At 34.0% G+C, this 25,670-nt stretch overlaps 6 protein-coding genes across 6 annotated transcripts; 3 read left to right on the forward strand and 3 right to left on the reverse strand.

The window, feature by feature from the left end:
- Positions 1 to 216: 216 nt before the first annotated feature.
- On the reverse strand, positions 217 to 4,320 carry HO173_003005 (uncharacterized protein; the record flags this gene model as incomplete). The annotated part of the gene is made up of 14 exons (XM_037304935.1): positions 217 to 372; positions 434 to 477; positions 532 to 567; positions 684 to 1,010; positions 1,158 to 1,228; positions 1,375 to 1,549; positions 1,706 to 1,791; positions 1,971 to 2,068; positions 2,118 to 2,139; positions 2,297 to 2,324; positions 2,474 to 2,515; positions 2,685 to 2,871; positions 3,002 to 3,503; positions 3,557 to 4,320. The coding sequence occupies 14 exons, from the start codon at positions 4,318 to 4,320 to the stop codon at positions 217 to 219; spliced, it is 2,538 nt and encodes an 845-aa protein (XP_037168428.1).
- A 536-nt stretch (positions 4,321 to 4,856) lies between these two features.
- Positions 4,857 to 5,689, reverse strand: HO173_003006 (uncharacterized protein; the record flags this gene model as incomplete). The annotated part of the gene is made up of 5 exons (XM_037304936.1): positions 4,857 to 4,918; positions 5,077 to 5,361; positions 5,429 to 5,550; positions 5,606 to 5,624; positions 5,680 to 5,689. The coding sequence occupies 5 exons, from the start codon at positions 5,687 to 5,689 to the stop codon at positions 4,857 to 4,859; spliced, it is 498 nt and encodes a 165-aa protein (XP_037168429.1).
- A 465-nt stretch (positions 5,690 to 6,154) lies between these two features.
- Positions 6,155 to 8,152, forward strand: HO173_003007 (uncharacterized protein; the record flags this gene model as incomplete). Its single annotated transcript, XM_037304937.1, has 1 exon — positions 6,155 to 8,152. One exon carries the CDS (start codon positions 6,155 to 6,157, stop codon positions 8,150 to 8,152), a length of 1,998 nt encoding a protein of 665 aa, XP_037168430.1.
- A 350-nt stretch (positions 8,153 to 8,502) lies between these two features.
- On the reverse strand, positions 8,503 to 8,825 carry HO173_003008 (uncharacterized protein; the record flags this gene model as incomplete). The annotated part of the gene is made up of 3 exons (XM_037304938.1): positions 8,503 to 8,597; positions 8,652 to 8,741; positions 8,804 to 8,825. The coding sequence occupies 3 exons, from the start codon at positions 8,823 to 8,825 to the stop codon at positions 8,503 to 8,505; spliced, it is 207 nt and encodes a 68-aa protein (XP_037168431.1).
- A 1,666-nt stretch (positions 8,826 to 10,491) lies between these two features.
- On the forward strand, positions 10,492 to 10,962 carry HO173_003009 (uncharacterized protein; the record flags this gene model as incomplete). The annotated part of the gene is made up of 1 exon (XM_037304939.1): positions 10,492 to 10,962. One exon carries the CDS (start codon positions 10,492 to 10,494, stop codon positions 10,960 to 10,962), a length of 471 nt encoding a protein of 156 aa, XP_037168432.1.
- An 879-nt stretch (positions 10,963 to 11,841) lies between these two features.
- Positions 11,842 to 14,612, forward strand: HO173_003010 (uncharacterized protein; the record flags this gene model as incomplete). Its single annotated transcript, XM_037304940.1, has 7 exons — positions 11,842 to 12,799; positions 12,851 to 13,478; positions 13,530 to 13,667; positions 13,727 to 13,880; positions 13,932 to 14,046; positions 14,103 to 14,341; positions 14,403 to 14,612. 7 exons carry the CDS (start codon positions 11,842 to 11,844, stop codon positions 14,610 to 14,612), a joined length of 2,442 nt encoding a protein of 813 aa, XP_037168433.1.
- Between the last annotated feature and the right edge of the window lie 11,058 nt (positions 14,613 to 25,670).

Genomic DNA, 25,670 nt, shown 5'->3' on the forward strand with positions numbered 1-25,670 from the left:
GTATGAGGAAAAGGACTTCGTTGTACTATGCCCCTATGAGATCCGTGTCCGCCCACAGTCTTTCTCTGTGGGAATTGTCATGAAACCGTACCAGAATACAACAGAAGAAGCAAGAGTGCTCGCTAATGGTTGAGCTTGTGACTCGCAGACGACAGTATCCCTGCCACTTTCTCAACCTGCTCCTGCGCTAATTTCCAATCCCCATTGTCAATGGCATCACGGACTCCTGGGTCCCATTAGAATTGGCTGATGCTGCGGTACGACACCAGGGGGCATATTGATAATGACCATACCTGGGAAATACGTTTCTTCGTATCCAGACCACGCCTGTGGAGCGTAAATCACATGCACAAACTGTTCACGACCAGGTAACTGCAGATTCTCTCAGTCTGGTGGTCAATGTGCTACAGTGTGTACACAGGCAACTACTTACACCTCCGCCAATGTCAAGTAAATTGGTCTCAAAGTTCGCCATTCCTAGCGCAAACAGTAAGTATCCAGACCATAGACGCTTGAATCAGATTAACCGACTTGTGTTGTGCGAAATTCGTTTAATGGCCATTTCATCTACTCAAGGTTCTGGAGTTAGCATTTGTCCAAGAAACAATTTCGAGCCTCGACACATTTCCGCAATGAGACCTGACACTTGGTCTGGAGGGCATCTGGCCTCCGATTTCACGTACTGGTCTCATAACCTTGCCCAACAGCGTCCTCCCACGCTTTGTTCCATGCGTGAAATTCAGCAGCATTCTCGGTAAAATCATCCGCAGCTTGGTGGAGAGAGGTCATGTTTAGGCCCTCTTTCGGACCCTTAGCTTCGGCATAAGTCTGAAGGTCACCAACGTAGTTTCTAACAGCCTCTGCGTAGTCAATGAAGTTAAAAGGCAACAGTTCTCTGTCCGCGAGCTCGAGTATGAGCAGTGCCCAGAGTTGAGCCATTGTCTTATGAAAAACAAACCCAGGATCGCCGACGGTATCCATCCAATCAAAATTATCGTAGCAACTATGATCTTCAAATATTCAATGTCAGTCGTCCTTCTTTGAGATGGAGAAGAAGTCCCAAGACAACGTGCGTTAATTCGATACTCTCGGAACATGTCTCAGGACACTCATTGGGGCACGGATTGGGAGGAGAGTGCTCGGAGTTGTAGACGTACAGGGATAAGAGCCACCTTTGAACGTCATGTCGAGAGAAGATGTCCCTGCGATGTCCTGAAAAGCAACGTAGCTACATAAAGAATACAGAATCAGTATTGCCATTTCAAGAGTGAATCTTGAGTCTGGAGACATGTCTGCAGGGTACACAGGCCCGGGACAAGTCTCACGGCTCAAAACCTGGTTCAAAGTGACGATTTGGGCTCCCAAGATACATACTCGCTACCTGCGCCCAGTCCTCCAAGCTTACTACCTTTCTCCGCCCACACTGCTCGAAGAGTCTTGTTCTTTTTTGGATCCACGACACGCTCAAGAACGCGCAGAAGAGCCATTTGGAGGAGGGGTGAAGCTGATGCCTCAAAGTCGCTTCCGCTCACGGCAATGTCTACATTCACTACGCAAATATCCGAGTCAGTATAGTCTCTTCAAGGCAAGAACCCGAGTCATACGACAGATTCGACGAGGAAAAAGAGCGTTCTGCTCTCGATACATGTCTTGCGACGCAGATGTTGCTCCCGAAAAGGGTGGAAGCCCTCCGAGATATACGTACAGTAGGCGAATCCATTGCGGCGAATCTCTTCTAGTCTTCCTTCAACGTGTTCCGTGGACCCTATGAGATTGTACTCTTCTCCGTCCCTTATGCTCTTGTTAGCGGTCCCATTAAATGAAAGGTTTCAATGCGGTTTGTGCTGAAGCGGAACATCAAAGAACGAAGATGAATTCTAAAAAGGAAGGAAAATAGAAGAGGATTGGGCTTGGTAATGAATGATCCAATCCGCTCAACCTAATGAAGTATTGGGATACATGAGACTTACCATGACGCAAATTCGATTGTTCTTAGCGGACGCCATCCACTCTTCCTCAGCTCGCCAAAGATCCTAACAACCTCGAGCATTACTGCTGTCCCGCTTCCCTGCGCAGCAGTCAGCTTGAGAGATTTCATAAGTTATGGTGTTTCAAACCGGGTCTGCAGCGCCAAAACACCTGCACAATTCAGAGTCAGCATTACTTCTTGGAGAAAAAAATATCGGTTATGAGACACGTCTGGGTAGTACAATGAGCCTTTGGCTCGCGAGCATGGCCTCGCGGTCTAAGATTGAGGGATGGATAAGGAAGCAATTGCTCCAGAATACGCACTGACCATGCATCACGGTGGCTACCAACAATTACTAGATCAAGGAACCGGAGTCAGTAATGCCTCTTCGAGGGGGTAGATCAAGTCTTGGAACATGTCCAGAGAGCAATTACCCCCAAGACATGTTCCAGCATTGGGAACATCTGGTCCGAAAGAGGGAAGGTAATTGCCGAAGATACGTACTGGACTTTTCTGGTTGCTCAACTCCTGTGATTTTGCCCAGGACTAGCACATTTCGGACTCAGCATTTCCATTCGTCGATAATGAATTGAGGAATAAGACTTGTTTGGGGAGTATAAAGGGTGGCAACATATGCGACTTGTTTCCTCCAACATGTCTCGCGACTCGGAAAGCAGTCTCGAACAAGAAGAGATAACTTCGAAAAGTGCCTTACTGTTATAGATTGGGCTTCTCTCTACTTCTTCCTGATCGTTTTGCAGTAGTACAATAGGGGAATTGGCATCACCGGTCCACCATTCGTCCACCTGGGGGACTGCTCCCTTCCAATGATCGTCCAGCTTCATGCCATGTCCTCTTACCGCTTGCAACAGCGTTTGGGCGTCTCGCCATGACAATGGAATCTGCCGAGGATTCGTAGTCAGCAATGGTTTTCCAACGCAACATTCATAGGCTGTAAGACAGCTTGGGGGGGTCGCAAGAGACTTTTGCTTCCGAGACACGTGTAGTAACTCAAAGATGAGAATTATGTACCGATGGGATATTGACCAGTCCAGGGTTCCCGTCCTTGGAGTCTCTCCTTTCTTCTCCAGGAAAGGAAGCAAATCCGCTGCTTAGGACATCGCCCACAACCCAACTCATTAGGCTGACAGCTCCCCTCTGGACCGTATCGTTCCCCAGAAGAAAGCCATCCTCTGCCGGATCGCTGTAAATGATGCACCCCACGGCTCCAGCTAGTTCAGCCGCTTTGACCTTCAAAGCTCGATCCCCTTGGCTGCCGTAATACCTCACAAGAGCAATTGAGCCTCCCATATCAATCCCCTGGTTTTGAAGTCTCTTAAAGTCCTCTCTTGACCCATAATTGGCATAGACGAGAGGGCCTTTGACTTTTCCAGACCTCGAATGCCCGTGGAAGACCATGGTCTGTTCGCGAGACTCATGAGCCTGCTCTTCCTCTATCACAGCTTCCCAAGCTAATTCCGGAGGGTCAATTATGGCAACTCTCCTTCCGCCCAGCTTAGGATAATTGAGATATCTACTTGCTTGTCAGTGAAAATCTATGAGTGGTGGGGCCTGTTCGAAGCATACACATCAAAACGTTCCATCTGCACGTCTTCCAATCGACTCTCTATGAACATATTCTCTACAAATTCGCCCAAAACATAGCTTCCTTTGGTGCCAGCCACATGGTCGAAGAGTGTCAAATACTTGGAACTTTCTCGTATGCTAGAAGCATTTGCATTGCTACGTACGAACTCTCTTACCATATCAGGGAATTTTGTTGCGGAACCGGGTCCCCTGCGGCCGACGGTAAAGACGTCAGAAAAGAATAGTAGATAGACCAGGGAGAAAACAAGAAAGAGGGCGAATAAACGCGATATCATGATAGCCCAATTTGGTTGGAATTGGCGGATGAAGGTAGGTATCTTTGCTATGACATAGTCGCAGGAGGGGAGCCATTGACGGAATGAGAGAGAGGAAAGGCTATGTGTCAGACTCGTGATACGCTTCGAGAGTTGGTTTCTTCGCAGCAAATTTCCTCTTATGCGACCTCCATTTGCTTCCGGCTCGAGCACATCCATCTGCGTCATCATCTCATGCCGCAACTCCTCGGTAGAAGCTCTTGAGGAGTTGCTGAATGACAGGCTCGACCGAGGAGATTCCACTGCAGACGATTGATGGCCACTTTGTTCTTCTCTCCAAAGCAACCCTTGTCGCTCAGCATCATTGCTGATTTCTTCGGCCCCCAGGAATGGCTGTGAGGAGGAAGGACGGGCATTGACCGCTTCGTCATAGGTAGGTATTGGCAAAGACCCATGCGGGTCGTGCCGGTTCGGCTTCTTGTCTACCATGAGGAAGGTTCGAGGGGGCTATGAGCCTCTGGAGCAAGTGCTATGAATGTCCTAACGAGAAGCCTTGTAGTCCCATTGTCGATCCGTCCGGCTTGGATGTTGGAAGTCGAGGCCGCGATGCAACTCGAAGTAAAGTGACGAGGATGACAGTAATCTTTCGATGTTTAGAGGTGCATGCGTAGTTGTGAAGCCTCTATTCGCCAAGACTAAGGTAATGCTCAAGTGAACCTAAAGCCCCTGTAGAGTACTCTAACCTGAGATCTGCGGACCCTTGTCTCTCTATCGGCATACGGCGGGCTTCCCGCTCATGATCCCGCGCCAGTCTCAAGACTGTAGATTCTTAACTGTAGAGTAGAGTACTCTTTGCTTGAATTTGTTGTGACTACGTATCTCTATTTCCTCTGCGGGCGGATCTACAAGCTAGCAAAGCGGTTCTGCCATACCACACTGAATGGAAGAGATCATCGGGCACTACCCAATGTTGAAAGGAGCAAATCCGACCATGTGCTTCCTCCATGACGAGCCAATCGGCAAATCTAGGATTCCTCCTTTGGAGCTTCAGATACGGGTACAAGCTTTCCGACAACCAAGTATTTATCTAATCAAAATTTGTAGTCAGCACAGCTGGTGCGAGACGGGACCTCAGAGCTTGGAAACATATCTAGAGAGTATTTTTTCTCCTAAGATATGTCTCGAGACTCAACATTGTGTTTGGAGAACCGGACTCTTGGCTTGTGAGAGTACAGAACAACGTACCAGCGAATCTATCCTCCCAATCTTGCATTGCCTGCCTCTCATCCGATCCCAGTCCGCTGAGATCGTCCAACGGTCCGTAAAGATCCTTGGTCAACATGTCCTCGTCAAAGCTACCACATGCCAGGCCTCTACTCGCATCTCGTCCAGCGAAATTCTCGTAGGGTCCACCAGGACCGTAGAAATTCTTGCCGGGCGTAACGTCGAAGACCTTGCCTCGTACAGCTAGATATACGGGCATGTTCTTCTCACCATTGTATGGCTTCAATGTTGGTGGGGTAAATGTGCCTGGTCGTGGATTAACTTAGTCAGGCTTCGACACATGCGATGGACAATCGTCCGGGTGTGACTTTACGGAAAACAACCGGTGCAGGACCTTTCGGTAGGGTAGATGGTGGACTTGGCCGAAGACGGAAATAGACGAGCAGAATCAGGAGCGAGAAAAGAATCAGGTTGATCGGCGATGCGATTGTGGCGCTGAAAATCTTCGAGTCAGTGGTGTTGAGAGTTGAGAGAAGGAGAAGTAGCTCACGCTTGGGTAGCTGCTGGAGCTGCGCCATCAATCTGTGAGCCGGCTAGATCAACTTAAGGGGTCTGAGCACTCACTGTCAGACATATCCTTCGTCACAGGTGAAACGAGCTCAATCGATGGTGTTTGGGAGAAGTGATGTGGTAATTATAAGAGTGGTACTAATGAAAAGTTAAGGCTGACCTATTTATACTCGAGGGCGATCAATCAACGGCGGGGCAAGCCGCCTAAGTAGTTTCAGCTGTGTCATAATTCATAAACCAGGCTTGGTGTACCGAGTCAAACTGTCTTTGCAGAGAAAGTCTTCTATACCTCCCTAAATATCGGACTGTTGTGAGATAACAAAGCATACAGACAACAACACTGTTTGTTCGAAGGCCCGATCTCTCTACCCACAATCACGTTGCCGTGTATCTAGCGAATGTGTTATTGCACCTTATCGCTTCATAACTCTTCCGGTTCTGTGCCGGCGTATGTCCTCAGATTACGAGCTGGACTCTCGAGGAGGCACCGTGCAATAATACTGCCGACCCATACGCCAGGCAAGGGAGGATGTGGAAACGTCTCAATAACAAAGACCGCCAAGCCGAAATCGCGATTGAGAGCTCGACTCTCACCGAGACTACTGCGGAAGAGGATACGTTACAAGGTACACCAAATATCAATAACGGCTCCTTCAGCATAAGCTCAAGGCCCGCTTTTGGAAGAAAGCGGACGGAGGATGTGCTCAAAGCGCTGCCAGCGCTGCCATTGTATGTTCCCATTCTCAACCAAGAAGCATCCGAGGCTGACACAGAAAGCAACAAATTGCAAATTTCCGGCGTCACAAACGGCAGACCATTATCTGAAGCTCCTACTGCATCTTCAGTTTACTCACAACCTTCGCCGGAGCTGAACAGCGATTCGACACGGAAGAACGGCCATAAGATCAGGTCTTCTTCCCTCTACCCCGACGACGTATCGCCTCCGGGATCTCCACACATGAATGACGGGTACAACGGCCCAAGTAGAAGAAGTAGCCCTGACGTTTCACCGGTATCTGAGTCTCCAAGTCCTTTAGCAGACCGATCGCCTGTCTTCACATCTGGCAGATTCAATAGTAACATACCAGTCGCCAAGAAGACTCGGAAATTCTGGAATCGGCCAAGTACTAATTCTCCAGAACAAGGCTCCAGTCTGACGCATTGGGATGTATATTCGGGAGAGCCAACAACGAGGGAAAAGGGAAAACCCCCACAGACGACCCCCAGCGCGGTGAAGTTGAATGCGGAGCCAAGTCCTGGCAGGCTCAATGGCAACCTTGAGAGTTTTGGGACCTCTACTCACATAAGTAGTGGTAGTACTATTGGGCGTAAGAGGGTCGCAAGCAGGGATCTGAACAATGCACCTATCGTCCGACCTGAATGGAGGGGCGCTGGTGGACGTCACAAGATTGTGAATCCACTTCTTGACAAACCTCTGCCGCCGGGAAAGTCTCCCACATTTCCTGCGGGCAGTGAGAAACATCAAAAAGATCAGAGAGACCAAGACAGGACAATAGAATCTTCAACACCTAGCCACTCCCCTCAGGAATTGACGACTCGACCTACCCGACCATCCATCACCCTTAATGACAAGGCGCTCGGTCAGCGTGTCACCTCGCCAGATGCCAAGACCGAGAGCTCTCCCGATTCAGTGATCCCGCCAACATTTCGGCAAAATACTCAATCCCCAAATTCAAGTCTTTCGACTGATGACGCAAGGTCCCCCCTCGCCCGCAATCCAAGTAATGAAGAAATCAAAGACCACCGGTTGCAAATGCTACCAGACGTTCCACAGACCATTGCCAAGGACGTACACAGCCCGCACTTGCAGCAAATGCAAGAGATGCGCTCCCAAACCATACCCGAAGCTGTGTTGAATAACCGTGACACAGAACGCGATCCGAGTCGAATCGAGAGCAGATTTCGTGCTGATCTACAACACCTACACCTACAAGACCAACCACCCAGCCGTTTCAGTTCGACGACTTACGCGACGACCACCTACGACAGTCCTCCAACAACTCCAGAGCTGAGCTCAAATTCACCATCCATGTCTGCAATCTCCACAACACCAAACTCAATACTGAATAGGAAACGTCCTGTGCCACCCGCAGGGATTTCCAATTCAAAGGTCACTGCTCGTAAGCCCACGCCATCCGAGCTGGGAACCCCGAAACAGGTACCAGAAGGCAAACGGAAGTCTCTGCCAAAATCCCCTCCAGAAGTTGAAGCTACGTCTCGTATCGCAAGCCTCCAAGCTAAGCTAGATAATCTCCATCAACGGAGGAAAAATCTGCAAACCGTCATCCATGAGCTAACAAACGTTGTGCAACCAAGCTCCATTGCATATGATATGGCTTCGAGGCAGGAAATCAAACGGACAGTTGACGCTTTGGGTAAGGAGCTTGCAGAGGTCGGAAAAGATGAGCACGAGACGGGTCTCATGCTGCATCGAGCGCTGAAACGAGATGATGAATTCGCAGCATATGAACCTACAAGTATTTGGGTCAGAAGGGTGACCAGCTGAAGCTTTTACAGCGATGCTTCCTTGCAACGGTATTAGACTTCTATGATCTAGAAAGAATGATTCAAGGTCTTCTGTATAACATGAATGGATTCCGAGCAAAACTGGCCTGCTTGCAACGGCAGAATAGGTAGACGTACTCTTCAAGTACATTAAGATAACCACGTATTGATCTGTTTACTTCGTGATTATCGTTGTGTTTCCCCACAATGATACTGGTGGTAGATGAATTATGAGCAACCATCAATGGAAGTCGTCGACTATTCGCAGTGTCTGGGATAAACCCGATCAGCTCCATTCAGGGCTTCAAGTCGCTATTGTATCGTGTCGCCTAGCACTTCTCATAACATCAACTATTTCTTCCCGGATTTCTTGATGCCTTGCTGTCCTGCATTCAGTGGTCCCTTTCCCTTTGCCTTCTCGGCCATTTCTTTCTGCGCTTTCGCATCTGGTGGCACAAATTAGCCAATGAATTCATCGGTAAAGATCTGAGATGACCCACCAGCCTTCTGCTTTTCTCTGTATGCAACCTCGTCCTCGTCCAGATCTTTTTTCTCCTTCTTGGGTGCTTTGAGAGGCTTGGCCTTACCACCTTGTCGTTAAGATCAGGATTAGTTGGTACATAAGTTATTGATGTCTTTTGTCATGGAATACCTTCTCTGCTATTTCCTCCCATGTTGAAGAAGACTTAACACACTGGAGACTTATGGGGTATATGTTATGGCTGAGATTTTGAGGCGAGCTAGGATGTGAGGTTAATTGAAAATAATTACGGGCCCGGGATACTAATCAAGTACCCCTGATTGCATAATCCTTGAGGGGGGAAAAAATTCCCCAATTCTGGCACACCTCAAAATCTAAAATTAAAATCTTAAATAATTCATATATAGGTTTATAACCTAGAAATTATAAAAATATATTTTATATATTAATATATATAAAAGAATAAGATAGAGCTAAGTTAAAAAATCTTAAATTTATATATATAGCTAATTATAAATTTAAGATTATTACGTCTTCTAACTAAACTATCTAAATTAGCCCGCTAGCCCTTTTAAGCTCTCTTATTAAAAAAATAAATATATATTATTAATATATAGAATAACTTTTTTATTTTCTATTAAATTTTTAAGATTTTTTTTTAAATTTTAGAACGAAATCTAGGCTTTTAGATAAAAAAAAATCTAAATTTAGTCTTATAGTTATTAAAGCGTAAGAAATTCAAATATCGCTTATTAAAGTTCGCTCGATAATCGAATAGCTCTAATTAAAAAATAATAGATATATATTATTAATATATATAAAAGAATAAGATAGAGCTAAACTAGAAAATCTTAAATTTATATACGCAGCCAATTATAAATTCGAGGTTATTACGCCTTTTGGCTAGACTAACTAACTCATCGCGGGTAAATAAATTAGCGTCCGCAACTATCAGAATCTCGCCCTCCCGCGCCCCTGCGCCTCCCTTATCAAAAAAACAGGTGTATATTATTAACACATAGAATAACTTTTTTGTTTTCTATTAAATTTCTAAGATTTTTTTTTAATTTTTGAAGCGCTGTTTGTGCTTTCCGAATTTTTAAGAATTTTAAAATTTAGTCTTACAATTATTAAAGCGCAAGGAATTCAAATATCGCTCATCAAAGTTCGCTCGACAGTCGGACAGCCCTAATCAGGTACACATTATTTGATTTTAGAATAACTTTTTTATTTTTTATTAAAATTTTAAGATTTTTTTTTAAATTATAGAACGAAATCTGGGCTCTAAGATAAAAAAAGAATTTCTAAATTTAGTTTTATAATTATTAAAGCGTAAGAAATTCAAATATTATATATTAAAGTTCGCTTATTAAATTTACTCGATAGTTCTAATTAAAAAAAAATTATAAATTTAATTTATAAACCTTTACTCGTTAATATATATTATTATATATAATAATAAAATAACATTTTTATTTTCTATTAAATTTTTAAGATTTTTCTTTTAAATTATAGAACGAAATGTAAGCTTTTTATCACGGTACGCCAAGGCCTCCTCCAGAGCCACCAGCCAATTGGGCCTAGCGTGGCTTGGCACCGCACATATCTGCCCTGCAGGCACATAGAATAATAAACATCTTTACACCACACCATGAATTCATGACCCAGTCATCCATTTCCTTGACAATTGATAGCCACACCTAACCCAGGTCCTCTTTCAAGTCGTCTATATCGTCACTCGACCAGTAGTCACAATATACCGACAGTCAGCCCCCCGCGCTTCTGCTACGCAGCTAGATTCAGTCTACGCAAATCAGCCAATCAGTCAATCCTTTCATTAGGCCATTTGACATTACATCATGTCTTCCAACAGCCAGATAATTCGCGGCTTCACGGCAGAGCAAAATCACTCCTTCACGAATATCCTTCTACCAGCGCTTCAAGTAATGCTTCGCCAGGCATTCGATAAGTATTTCAACCCACTGCAGCCACAGCAAAAGCAGTCAGTCATAATGCCAAAGCCGGCACAGCTATCAAAGCAGGAACAAGAGCATAGGCCATTGCAACAGGCAAATGTGGAGAAAACTGCGGAGAAATTTACGGAGAAGACTATGGAGAAGAACAAGAGCACGAACCACAGCAGTCCTATTCAAGCGGGCACACTCTCCATAATCCCACACCAGGCCACTATGCATATTTGCGGAGAACCTTCCCCTCGCCTCAGCAATACACCAGTTTTCGCCACCTTTCTCACCTCTCTTCTCGCTTTCGCCTCTCCGCTCGGTTACACTCGATTCGCGAAGGATATGGAGGCTATAGGCCAAGGATAGGTGCATGGATATATGGACGGCTCATGCTCAATGTAGCTATCCAGGGATGCAGCCACGAGGACGTGTCTTTTTTTCATTCTTTGCGGGCATGTTGTCACGGTACGCCAAGGCCTCCTCCAGAGCCACCAGCCAATTGGGCCTAGCGTGGCTTGGCACCGCACATATCTGCCCTGCAGGCACATAGAATAATGAACATCTTTTACACCACACATGAATTCATGACCCAGTCATCCATTTCCTTGACACTTTTAAATAAAAAAAGAATTTCTAAATTTAGTCTTATAATTATTAAAGCGTCAGGAATTCAAATATCGCTTACTAAAGATCGCTTATTAAATTTACTCGATAGCCTTAATTAAAAATAAAAAAATTATAAATTTAATTTATAAACCTTTACTCGTACTAATATAATAAAATATTTAAATCTTTTAAAAACTTAATAGTTTAATCTATATTATATTTACTATATTTTAATAATTTTCTAGATTATAATAAATATAATTGTGAAGATATATAGAAAAGTTGAAATTCTTATTTTTTGTTTTTGGGGTATATCAGAATTGGGATTTTACATGTGGCGTCTAGGAATCGCCAGAGCCGCCCTGGCCGCTTCTTAGCCTCCTATAAATGTGGCACGCTCCCGATATGTACCTTAAAACCTGACAAACAAAATCTAAGGTTATAATGTCCTAAGTTCTTGAAAACTAAAGCTTCCTCGAGAATACTCTTATACCGATAATGATGCATGGATAGTGCTGGGAGGGGATCTTTCACCGATTGCCAAAAGCCTCACCACAGTCTGGCATCAGTGGCTAATTCACAACCAATCACCATATACAGATAAGACTCTGTTCTAGTGACCCTTTTCACCGACTTATCATGTCTTCTCATTCAATATCACCACCGTCTGAGGGTGAAATAGTCGAGTCAGACTTAGAGAAGGCAACTACAACATTTGTTTCAAAGAAAGGCAACAGCGTTGACCGTTCATTCAGAACACGTGTATCAGTCTCTCGATCTCCTTCACCCCTTAGGTCCCCCAGACGTCACAAGTCTCGCACCGATTCTCGGTCACCCTACAGAGAAGTTCGGGGAGCGAAGCGCTCTGTTGACGATGACCACTACGATCGCTCGCGGAACGATCCCCGTCGTTTCAAGGTCCGCTACGAAGACCATCCGCAAGGCTCTAGGTCAAACGCGCGCGGACCCTATCATGATTCGAATGGATTCAATGGTCCGGACAGGGGCATCCGCTACGAAGAACAAGATGCGGATGGGCGGCTGCGGGACAAGCGGCCAACTGTGCGGAGCCGGTCCCCTATGCAAGGCCGTTCCAGGCGAGAAGAGACTCGTGGGCATCATACGGGAGAAAATTGGGACCGCCATCGGCGTGAGCAAGTTGACAGAGGGTACAGAGAAAGCCAGAGGAGGCTTTCGAGAGAACAGTCAGTGAGCGATCGGGGTCACTCCCCAGTTGCTGCTGCAAAATTTAAACGAGATGCTGAAACTCGACCCAATCAGATACAGCGTATTGACACTTCTGCTGGGGAACGGAGTGATTCGGAAGCTGAGTACGTTCCGTCTTCTCTAGGGTCGCAATTTGCTGATAGCAAGAATGATAGCACGGCGGAGAAAGGGAAATTCGCGCAACCCACAAGTACGCAGCCAGCTGACGAGGCCATCTTGATCGAGGAGCGTCGCAAACGACGTGAGGCTATCAAGGCTAGGCATAGAGGTCGAGCAACCCCATTGTTGGTTCAGGCTTTAGCGTTAGATACTACCTCTCCACCATCGACACCAAAGTCAACCGTAATGCCGGAGGTCAATCCTGCCCAAGGTAAGCTGTAATGCTTTCCGTTGATTGCACCCGCTGACACGTGACGATAAGCGTCCACCCAGAAAAGTCCTCGTCCTACCTCCCAAGTCACATCGGGACAGGAATCACCTACCGACTTCGTGGTATTTAAGGATACCGACCTTGCTAACAGTAGCGCCGTAGCGATTGGGCCCACGCCGGAAGATGAGCCTTCTGCGGCTGATTACGATCCCACGAAGGATATGCAAGAAGATAAGATGCGCCATGATGAGCACCAGCGTAAAGACGAAATGCCTTTTGCGGCTTACAATGAGACGGCAACGGAAGATCGAGATGTTCTGCTACCTGACGCAGATATCCAAGAGTCAGTCGAGAAGAAGGCAGACGACGGATTGGATATGTTCGCCGAAGATGATGAGCTTGATATGTTTGCGGAAATTCCAGCCGCATCACGGAAGTCAGAGAAAATAGCTGCCAAAGCCGTAGCCATACCTCAAGCCAAAGCACTTGACATGAGTATGCTTGATGACTGGGATGATCCAGAAGGCTACTACAAAGTCATACTTGGCGAGCTTCTCGACGGGCGTTATCACGTTCAATCTAATCTGGGTAAAGGGATGTTTTCTGGAGTAGTGCGAGCAACAGACCAAACCACCAAGCGTCTTGTAGCTATCAAGCTTATCAGAAACAATGAGACAATGTAAGGCCAATCCATCCTGGGACTCGCGTCTGGAGCTAAGATCGTTCCTAGGAAGAAGGCTGGGCTCAAAGAGATTGAGATACTCCAGAAGCTTTCGTATGCGGATCCAGAGGACAAGAAGCACATGATAAGACTTGAACGCTATTTTGAACACAAAGGCCACTTGTGCATGGTCTTTGAGAATTTAAGGTAATAAGCAATGTGTATCGCTTCGATCTACCATTCGACCTCAGCGCTAACGCTGTCAGTATTAACCTACGTGAAGTCTTGAAGAAATTTGGGAGAGACGTGGGCATAAATTTGAAAGCCGTCAGAGCGTACTCACAGCAGATGTTCTTGGGCTTGAGCCTTCTAAGGAAGTGCAACGTCCTTCATGCGGACCTCAAGCCGGACAATGTGCTCGTGAGTGGCTGGCCCTTCCAATATTGGCTCAAATGTGCTGATCCGCTAAAGGTCAACGAGGCACGCAACGTGCTCAAGATCTGCGATCTTGGTTCTGCGTCTGATGCGTCTGAGAATGAAATTACCCAATACCTCGTTAGTCGTTTTTACCGGGCCCCAGAAATCAGTACGTGCTTGCTTGTTGATGCCGCTACAGACCGGGACACTGATGGAAATTTATAGTTCTCGGAATGCCTTACGATTTTGGAATTGACGTATGGTCAGTCGGATGTACCCTTTTTGAGCTCTATACGGGAAAGATCCTGTTCACTGGACGTAGCAACAACCAAATGCTACGTGCAATCATGGAGTGCCGAGGCAAATTCAGCCACAAGATACTCCGAAAGGCCCAATTCGCCGCCTTTCATTTCGATGATCTATTGAACTTCAGAAGCGTGGAAAAGGACAAGGTCACGGGAAAGGTAGGCTCTCTGTCCCGAACTCTTGTAGCTCGGAGAATCAGACAGTTGACTTTTGAAAAAGGATGTTGTTCGGATCATGAGCTTTTCCAAGCCTACACGTGACCTTAAAACCAGATTGATGGCTAATGCAAAGGGTATGAATGATGGTGAGATCAAGGAATTAAATGCGTTCGTGGATCTGCTGGACCGTTGTCTCTCCTTGAATCCTGAGAGACGATGTACACCTGCGGAAGCATTACGGCACCCGTTCATTACGAGGACGAAAGGGTGAACTGGGGAATTGTCTACATCGAAAGATATCTGAGCGTAATGTATACGTACCTACAATAGCTCGAGAAAACTGAAGCAGTACTGTACACGGGACGATCTTGGCAAAGAATAGTGGGTTTTTCATCGATTTAAAAATAATTCTTTAGTCGTTAAACAGCTAATTTTCAACTTTCGACTAATAAATAAATAGTTAATATATTTTCGCTATATAGCTAATAGAAAATCGATAATATACTTAATAGAATTATAGTATTAATATATATAATAGAATAAGATAGAGCTAAGCTTAAAAATCTTAGATTTATATATATAGTTAATTATAAATTTAGAATTACTACGCTCTTTAATTAGATCGACTAAGTTATCGCGAGTAAATAAATTAATATTCGTAATTATTAAAAAATAGATATACGTTAACTATTAAAAAAATAGATATACGTTATTAATATATAGAATAACTTTTTTATTTTCTATTAAAATTTTAAGATTTTTTCTTTAAATTATAGAAGGAAATATAGGCTTTTAAAAGAAAAAAATTTAATTTAATCTTATAATTATTAAAGCGTAAGAAATTCGAATATCGTTTATTAAAGTTCGCTCGATAGTCGAATAGCTCTAATTAGATATATATTATTAGATTTTAAAATAACATTTTTATTTTCTATTAAAATTTTAAGATTCTTTTTTTAAATTATAAAAAGAAATATAGGCTTTTAGATAAAAAAAATCTTAAATTAAGTCTTATAAATTATTAAAGCGTTAGAATTAAATATCGCTTATTAAAGATCGCTTATCTATTTACTCGATAGCTCTAATTAAAAAAAAATTATAAATTTAATTTATAAGCCTTTACTCGTAGTATATTTAAATTTAAGATTTTTTAATTAAACTCTATCTTATTCTTTTATATATATTAATATTTATTTTTAATATAAAATAGCTTTATTTTTAATAAATTAAAATAATAGATAAAGATAAAGATAAATAAGATTTAGAGAGTTTTAATAATATAACTTTATTATATAATTATATAGTTATAGATCTTATAATTTTAATAGTTTTAATAGTTTTTAATTTTTAACGAGTTCGCGTTTTAGTAAATTTAATATTTTAATTTAATTTTAATTTTAATTTATTTTTATTTTTTATTTTTTATTTTTTATTTTTTATAATACTATCTATAATAGAGATAATTTATTTTCTTTAAACTACGATTATTTTAAAAGAGAGAGATATAAATATTAGAAAGATTAAAAAAAATCTCTATAGCTATTAATATATATAATAGAATAAGATAGAATTAAGTTTAAAAATCTTAAATTTATATATATAGCTAATTATAAATTTAGAGTTATTACGCTCTTTAGCTAGATCGACTAAATTAGTCTATTAACTCTTTTAAGCTTTCTTATTAAAAATTTATATATAGAAGTTTTATACTTTAAAGTACTTAGCTTACGATATATATAGTTACTTTATAATTTCTTAAATTATAAAGCTCGCTTTACGCTTTCTAACGCTATAAAAATTATAAAGTTTAATCTACTATTAATAAAGCGAAGTAGTATTTAAATATAATTATATAAAACGCGTTTAAGATCGAATAATCCTTTCATCTATTTATATAATTATTATTCTTCTATCTCTCTATTAATTCTATTAATTCTATTAATATAAATATAATTATTCTCGATACCCCTCGCGAAAATATTATTAAATACTTAAGATATATATACTTCTTTTATTCGTCTTTTAAAGTCTCTACTAACGCTCTTAAACTATCTCTTAACAAATTCGCTATTATTAATAATTAAGGCTATAAGCGAGTTTAATAACTATCTACTACTACTTATAAACGCGTTAAAAAACTTTTAAAAAGAGCTTAAATAAATATATTCTTCTCTATAAATTCCTTCTAAATTAGCGATAATATCTTCTTATCTAATAATACTATCTTTTAAAACGCGTCTTCCATCTGCAAATCTGAAAAGTTCCTACTAAATTTCAAATTGCTGATCTTGCGAATAGGGCTGAAATTAAGAATTCCGCCGGTTTAGTAACTATCTCAAAAATTAGTTAAAATTCCGCCGGTTTAATAACTATTCTAACCTTTTTCGCTAGTTCTATTAGTTTAATAGCAATACGTACGAATAAAGAAAAGTTCTAATAATCGACGTTGTGATGGCAAGGTTCTACGACGACGAGTATCAACGCTAACTTAAATTTGACTACGGAATTAGACGATTTAATGAAATTAGTCGCGTAGATAATACTTTAATATAGCGTATAATGACTATCGAATGCGTATATTAATAATAATATATATTAATGTCATATGTATATAGAATAGTACTTAGAGTATATTAGAGTATATTATATAAAATTTTTAAAGTTACTAAATTTTTTTAAAGTTGCTAAACTAATAGAATTAGCGAAAAGAATTAGATATAGATAAAGTCTACTTAATAGACTAAATCGTGCTTATGATACGGACCCGGCGGAAATCGTACGGAAATTCACTTTTCAGATTTGCAGATATTCTCCTCTATTCGTTCTTTATTATTCTATTTTAAAGCCTCTTAACGTATATTAAATTCTAAATACTATTAAGAAAAAGCTTTTAAATAAGAGAAAGACGCTATTGAAAACTCTTTATTATAAGATTTATTAATAAACTTCTTTAATAATAACTTTTTTAATAGTCTATATTCTTTTAACTTATTTTTTAACTCTTATTTAAATTCTACTTAGCCTTTAATAAGACTTACTAGCTATATTATATATTACTTATATATTATAAAGTCTATATAATATAATTTAGATTCTATAAATTAGATTTATAATAGCTATAATATAATATTATAGAAAAATAAAATAGTTAAATAATACTACGATAGCGAAAAGATTAAAGTTAGTATATCTAAAATAGATAATATAAAATAAGATTATAAAGGCGTTAAAACGAGTATAAATAATTCGATTAACCTTAGCGAGTATATTATTAATTAAATTCTCTACTTCTTAACGCTAGAAACCTTAAATCTTATTAATAATTATAAAGAATTTTATCGCTATAGCGTTTAATATAATAATATAACCTTTATAATCTTATAGTAGATTATTATTAATTATTTAATCGTTCTATATATATATAAAATCTAGAAAATAATTACTACTTATATATCTATCTTAATATCTTTAAAAGATAAAAAATCGATATTTAATTGAAATCTATATTATAAATAATATCTAAGATTAGTTTATAATACGATATAACTTTCTTTTAATCGCGTTTTTCATATTAACTTTATTAGATATAGCTATTATAATTATATTAATTAAATATTTTATTATAAAATAACTATAATTCTTAAAAGTATTAATTTATATATTAATACTCTTAAATCGAGATTTAAAAAGTTAAAGATTAATTTAAGTATATAAGACTATAAGCTATTTTATAAGAATTTATAATATTATAATTCGCGTATTTATAATCGTCTTATTTTAGATAAGATCGCTATCGCTTAAGAGAATAATATAAATAATCTATTAGATATATCTAAGATTAAGAATATCTTAATAAAGATTTAAAGTAATAAGAGATTTAATATTTTATATTAATATTTAATCTATATATTCTTACGCTATTCTCTTATATTTTTATTCGATAAATAGTTATAATATAATAATATATTTAATATAGATATTATACTAAGTAAAAGTCTTCTTATTTATTAACGTAGTAATAATAAAATCGCTTTATAAATTAGTAGAACTATTAATTAAAATAACTCTATATAAATAACGCTTATCTTATATTATAGATCTATATTATTTATTTCTTTATTCTATTAATTACTAACTTCTTATAGATATATAATATAAAGTTATTTTAGTAAGTTTAATCGCTTTCTTTACTAAGATAGATTACTATAATATTTTATCTATAATATCTATATAACTATTAAAAATAATAAATTTTATTAATTAAAGATAAATTAGAAGATTATTTAAGCTAATATTTATTAAGTAATTATCGATATTTATATTAATAGAGTTATTATAAATAATTAGACTAGTAAATAATATATTATTCTCTCTTTCTTCTATTAAGAAAACTTATAATTTATAAAATAACTCTATTAAAATATTATTACTCTATCTATTAAATTTAATTAATTAAATCTCTTTATAACTTTTATCTATAATTTAAAATAAATTAAGACTATTAAAAATCTTCTACTTAATAAACGAGTTATTAATCGATTTAATTTAATTACTAAAATATTTAAACTAAAGCTAAAAACTTTTATAAATAATATTTTAAAGAAAAAGATAGTAGATATACTTCTATTTTTTTTATTCCTTATTATAATATAATAACTTTTCTTCTTTTTATTTAATAGAGTAGTCTCTTAGACGATATATTAATTAGATAATTAGTATAAATAATAGTTTCTAGAAGTACTTCTAGTATAATTTAGTTCTTTATATATTATAATTTCTATTAATTAGTTCTATAATACTATCTAAAAAAAATCTTTATCTCTATAAGAGCGAAGTATAACTAATTAAAATATCGATTAATTTTAATTCTAATTAACTTTATAAGTAATAAATTAAGTTTCCGCCTATATCTATATTATAGAATTTCAAAAATAAAATCTATTATATATCTATATTCTTATTATATTATATTCTAAAAATCGATTCTTTAGCGCTATTAAAATAGATATCGCTATTAATATTAAAATCTCTAATTAAAATTTATTTCTTAATCTCTATATAATCGTTATTAGATATATACTTTATAGAAATTATAGCTAGTATATTACTAATAGAATAAATACTATCTTATCTTATTAAAACTTAGATAAAGATATATATAATAAATAATTTTCGAAGAACTTTAGCGATTATATTATCTTTAAATTAAATTTTAAATATCTTATATATTATTAATATAGGTCTATTAAGATATTAGATAATAAATCTAAATAGAATTACTAAGTAATATCTTATAATCTCTATTTATTAATTAAGTATAACGCTTATATTAATATAAAGATTTATATTAATATTAAAGTCTATAAATATATTTTTAAATATATTTATAAAAATAGTAATTAGATTAGTCTTTAAATAGAGTATAAAAATAGTATAAATTAGAATAATATAAGTCTAGATTAGATAAATAAGATTTAAGAGTATTAAGATATATATCTAATAAATAAACTCTATAAAAGTCTATTAAAAGATTTTTAACTTTCAATTATATAATTATAATTCTTCTATTAAATAATTATCTATCTATCTCTTAAATTAATATAATATAATATTTAATAATAATAATAATTTATCTTAGATAATCGATATAATAAATAAACGCTAGATTAAGCTAATAGTCTTTTTTTAACTAAATTAATAATATTAATAGCGAAGACGAGTAGAAAATCTCTTCTATTATCTATATCGATCTATCGAAATAATATATCTAAAAAAAAAGTAAAATATATTTAAATAAAGTTTATATTAGAGGCGTAGAGATATTATTATAAGAATATATTATATTAATTTAAATATTAGAAAGCTCTTCTATCTACGATATCTTCTTCTAAATATATTAAATTCTATATTCTTTAAAGACTTATATATAATAAATAATAATATTCTTTTTTTCTACTATAGTATTTATATAGCGAGAAACTTACTTTATAATAATATTAAATAAAATTAAATATTAAATAAAGTAGCGATCTAATAGAGAGGATATTATTTATAAAATCTTCTTATAATCATCTATTATAATATAAGCTCGATAACTCTCTAGATCTATAAAATAAGATATATAAATAATTTCTTCTTTACTAGATAGAAAAACTTTAAATATAATATAAATAGCTTATTACGCTAACGATAGTATTAAAATATTATAACTTTTTTTAATATAATATTTCTTTTTTTATATATTAAAACTTTTTATATTAAATTTTTTTTTTTAGTAATTTCTTTTATAAATTAAAGTACTTTAAATTATAGAATAAAAAGATTTTTATAATAATAATAATTTTTAAAATATTGTAATTTTTTTTAATATAATATTCTCTTTTTAGCTACTAAAACTTTTCGCGCTAAATATATTTTTTCTTTTTTTACTTATAAATAATTTAATTCTTCTTTTATACTTTATATCTATTTCTTAATTAATATATATTTTTCTTTATTTAAATTATTTAATAATCTTATTTATATTCTTAAGACTTAATATTATATTTTTTCTTTATTAAATAATATATAATATAAATAAATCGTTATCGAAGACTTCTATCTTTATTTAATTTAAATTCGCTTAGAAAAAATAATTCTATAAAGAATATTAATCTTATTATTAACTTTAATCTACTTATAATCTAATAAGATTAGAATAATATTATATTAATAATTAAAATTAACTTCTACGCGAAGTATATAGCTATTAAACTAATATCTAAAATTAAATATAAATAAATTTTAATAATAATTAAATTATTATAATTAATGCTATTTAAAATATAATCTTTTATTTTAATAGCTAACTCTTCTTTCTTAATAGCTATAAAGATATTAATAAGACTATACTTTAAAATATTATATTAATATTTCTAATATTAAATCTTAATAATATTAATTTAATTATTATATATTATATTATTATAATTAAAAGTAATATTATAATTCTAATATAGAATATAAATTAAATAAATTAATAGAATATAATATCGCTATTATTATAATTAAAAAAAAATTAAAAATTTATTAATATATTACTTTTATTTATTTTAAAAATTTTAAGCGTAATAATTATCTTATCTTTTTTAAATAAATAATATTAAATAATCTCTTATATAATAATTTTAAAATAGAAAATATATTTAAAAATAGCGAGTTATAGCACTTAAGTTATTTAAAATATAAATTTTTAATAAAAAAATTTAAAATTTAAAATAATATTAGAAAGTAAATAATAATATTTTATAATATTATAGTATATTTAAATATATATATTACTCTATACTATAAGAATATAATTATAAAATATATTATTTCTAATAATTATATTATTTTTAAAAATAAAAATAAAAATAAATATATATATAAAATTCGTCTTATTTATTATCTCTATATTAATTTAATAAAAAGATTTATTAAAAAAGTAGTAATTTAAATTAACTTTTAAGATATAAAAAAGATTTTATTTAGTAAAGAGAGCTTATATTAAACTTTAAACTTTATTTTTATTAATTTATATATATTTATTAAATCTAAATTAACTATAAAGATAATAAGAATATATTTAAAATATTTTATTTTTTTAATTAATTTATTATTCTACTCTAAATTAAATATTAAAAAAAAAATTATATTAATTTTAAATAATAATTATTAAAGATATAATTTATAAAAGATTATTAGCGCTAGAATATCTAGATTATAAATATATTATAAAGAATTTAAAATAATCTTTATAGTCTAATTAGTTTACTCTTAATAATTTATTTTTAATATTATTATAATATATCTATAAAATAAATTATAAAAAGTCTAATATTATTTTATTTATATATATTAGATTATAATAATATTAAAAGTTTAACTTTATAAATTAATAAGATATCTAACTCTTCTTTCTTTAATAGCTTTTATTAGTATATATAATAGAATAAGATAGAGCTGAACTAGAAAACCTTGAATTTATATATGCAGCCAATCATCAATTCGTTAGGTCTACGCTTTTTGGTTAGACACCGCGGGTAAACAAATTAGCGTCCGTAATTATTAAAAAAATAGGTATACATTATTAACATATAGAAAAACTTTTTTATTTTCTATTAACTTTTTGAGATTTTAAATTTTTAATTTTAGAGCGCAGTCTGGGCTTTTCGAATTTTTAAAAATTTTGAAATTTGATCTTATAATTATTAAGGCGCAAGGAATTCGAATATCTCTCACCAGAGTTCGCTCGACAGCCGGACAGCCCTGATCAAAAAAAAACAGGTACACATTATTTAATTTTAGAATAACTTTTTTGTTTTCTATTAAAATTTTAAAATTTTTTATTTCAACTATAGAGTATAATGTGGGGTTTTAGATAAAAAAAGAATTACTAAATTTGGTCTTATAGATATTTAAAGGTAAGGAATTCAGATACCGCTCACCAAAGATCGCTCACCAAAATTTACTCGACAGCCCCGATCAAAAAAAAATGATTATGAATTTAATTCATAGGCCTTTACTTGTATTTTTATTATTTATTTATATATATAGACTTAATAATAATTATAAAAACCGCTATATAAAATAAATAATTATTAATAAATTATAATAGAATATTTAAGTATTAAATTATATTTAATATTAAAGATTTTATTATTATTTAAAACTTCGACTTAGTTTAAATTAATAATATCTTCTTATATAAGCTCTTTAAGAGATATATTAAACTATTTACTAGAGTAATTATAATATAAAACTTTAAAGAATTAAAGCTTAATTTTATTTTTATATTTTTTTATTAAAAACTATTAAAGATAATATAGATTATTAAGCTTTTAAATATCGATATAAGAAAGTATTATATTTTATATATAAGTCGTAAAGAGTATAATAATAAAATTAAAAGAGGCTTAAAGAGAGATAATTAAACTCTTTTATTAGATTATAATTATAATATTTAATTTATATAAATTAATAAATCTATTTTTAGATTAATATACGAGTTAAATATATTAAGATAGTATAAGATTCTTAGAAATCTTATTTCTAAGAAAGACGTTTCTTAAGTAGTAATAGTATTACTATTACTATTAAGATAGTATAAGATCCTTAGAAATCTCATTTCTAAGAAAGACGTTTCTTAAGTAGTAATAAAGATGATTCTTCTTCTATGAAATCTAATTGTCTAAATATATCTTAATATTAAGCTATATTAAGCTATTAGCTACTAGCTTCTATTAAGTATATCTATTAAATATAATTTATAATATATATTAATAAGAAAGAAAGAAAGATAGCGTTCTCGCTATACATCTGCAAATCTGAAAAGTTTCTACAAAATTTGAAATTGCTGATCGCGCGTATGTCGCGGAAATCACAAAATCCGCCGGATTAGCAAATCTGATTAGAATTTGTCTAAATTCCGCCGGTTTAGTAACTGTTCTAATCTTTTCTATCAGTTCTACTAGTTTAGCAGCAATATATATAAAAAAAGAAAAGTTCTAATAATCGACGTTGTGATGATAAGGTTCTATAATAACGAGTATCAACGTTAACTTAAATTTAATTATAGAATTAAATAATTTAATAAAATTAGTCGCGTGGGTGATACTCTAATATAGCGTATAATAATGCGTATATTAATAATAATATATATTAATGCCATATGTATATAGAATAATACTTAGAGTATATTAGAGTATATTACGTAAAAATTTTGAAGTTACTAAAATTTTTTAAAGTTGCTAAACTAGTAGAACTAGCGGAAAGGGTTTAAATATAGATAAAGTCTACTAAATAGACTAAATCGTACTAATCGTGCGGACCCGGCGGAAATCGTACGGAAATTAATTTTTCAGATTTGCAGATATAAGTAAAGAGCGATTTATAAGAATAAACTTTCTCCCTTTCCTTAGTAAAGTAAAGAAAGTTATTTCTTTAGATAAAGTATAGATTTTCTTTCTTTATATAAGTTAGGTAAGAACTTTAAGTAAAGAAAATTATTTCTTTATATAAAGTATAGACTTTCTTTCTTTATATAAGAATTATCTCTCTTAAAGAGGCGTTTTATTAAGTTAGAAGTTATATATTATAACGAGTAGTAGAAGTAGTAAAAATATTCGATAGTAAAGTAAGTGGTAATAGTAGAATAGGCGAAGTTGAATTTTTAGAAATCGTTTAGACTAGTAATAGAGAAGTATAATTTTTCTTTTAAGGACGATCTAGTTTTCTAGCTTAATTCCCGGATAGTAATTTATAAAATAAGTGTTTTCTTAGCCGATAGTTATATAGTAGACTACTTCTTTTCCCGACGATTTCTTATAAGATTAATAGAAATTCGGACGTCGTATTCTACTATAAGATCCTTTGCTTCTAAGAAAATATATAATAGATATCAAGTATTATACTTCTTATTACTATTTTTTTAACATATTAGATATTTAATATTCTTTTTAATTTCTTATCTATTACTTAGTTTCTTAATTTCGAATAATAGAAATCTAATAATAAGATTTAGATCTATTTATTCTTCTTCTTTCTCTATTAATTATAACGAATATAATTTTCTATAATAAAGATCTTTAGCTTAATTTAATATCGATTTTAGTTATATTATAAATATTATTAGATAAATATATATAATATCTAGAAGATTTAATTAGTAAATAAAATTTTTAATTTTCTCTAATATTTTAAAGAATTTAATTCTCTAATTAGAGAGCTTAAGATTAATATTAAAAATAGAATATTTATAATATAGTCTTAAGTAAATTAATAATCTCTCGCGAAGATTAATAACTTTATAGCTATTATTATAGCGAGTTTTTATTATAATATTAGCGAAAGTAATAGCATTATTAACTTTCTCGCGTTTAATAAAATATAATTAATTAAGATTCTCTAATAATAAGTCTATAAGTAATCTTAGAATATCTTTTATTCGAAATTATAGACGATTTTATTTAGTGTAAATCTTATTAATATAATTAAGTTATTAAGATATACTTAAAAAAATAAAAATAGTTTAATTAGTTATTTATATTAGTAATAAAATAAAATTATAGAATAATCTTAATAGTCTAATTTATTCTTTTTAATTAATTATTTATTTAAGAGTAATAAATAGTCGAAGTTATTATAATAGTTTCGAGTTTCTTAAAAATAGTTTTTTAGAAGATATTTATAAACTTAGTATTACGATTATTAATTATAATAATAAAAATATTTTAATTATAAGATATTAGAGTAATAAGTAAAGTATTTATTTAATTAATTATAGTCTATTTATTAAATTCCAATATAA

The sequence above is a fragment of the Letharia columbiana genome (assembly GCF_014066305.1).
Source record: "Letharia columbiana isolate WasteWater2 chromosome Unknown Sc0000006_s0, whole genome shotgun sequence".
Taxonomy (NCBI): Eukaryota; Fungi; Ascomycota; class Lecanoromycetes; order Lecanorales; family Parmeliaceae; genus Letharia; species Letharia columbiana.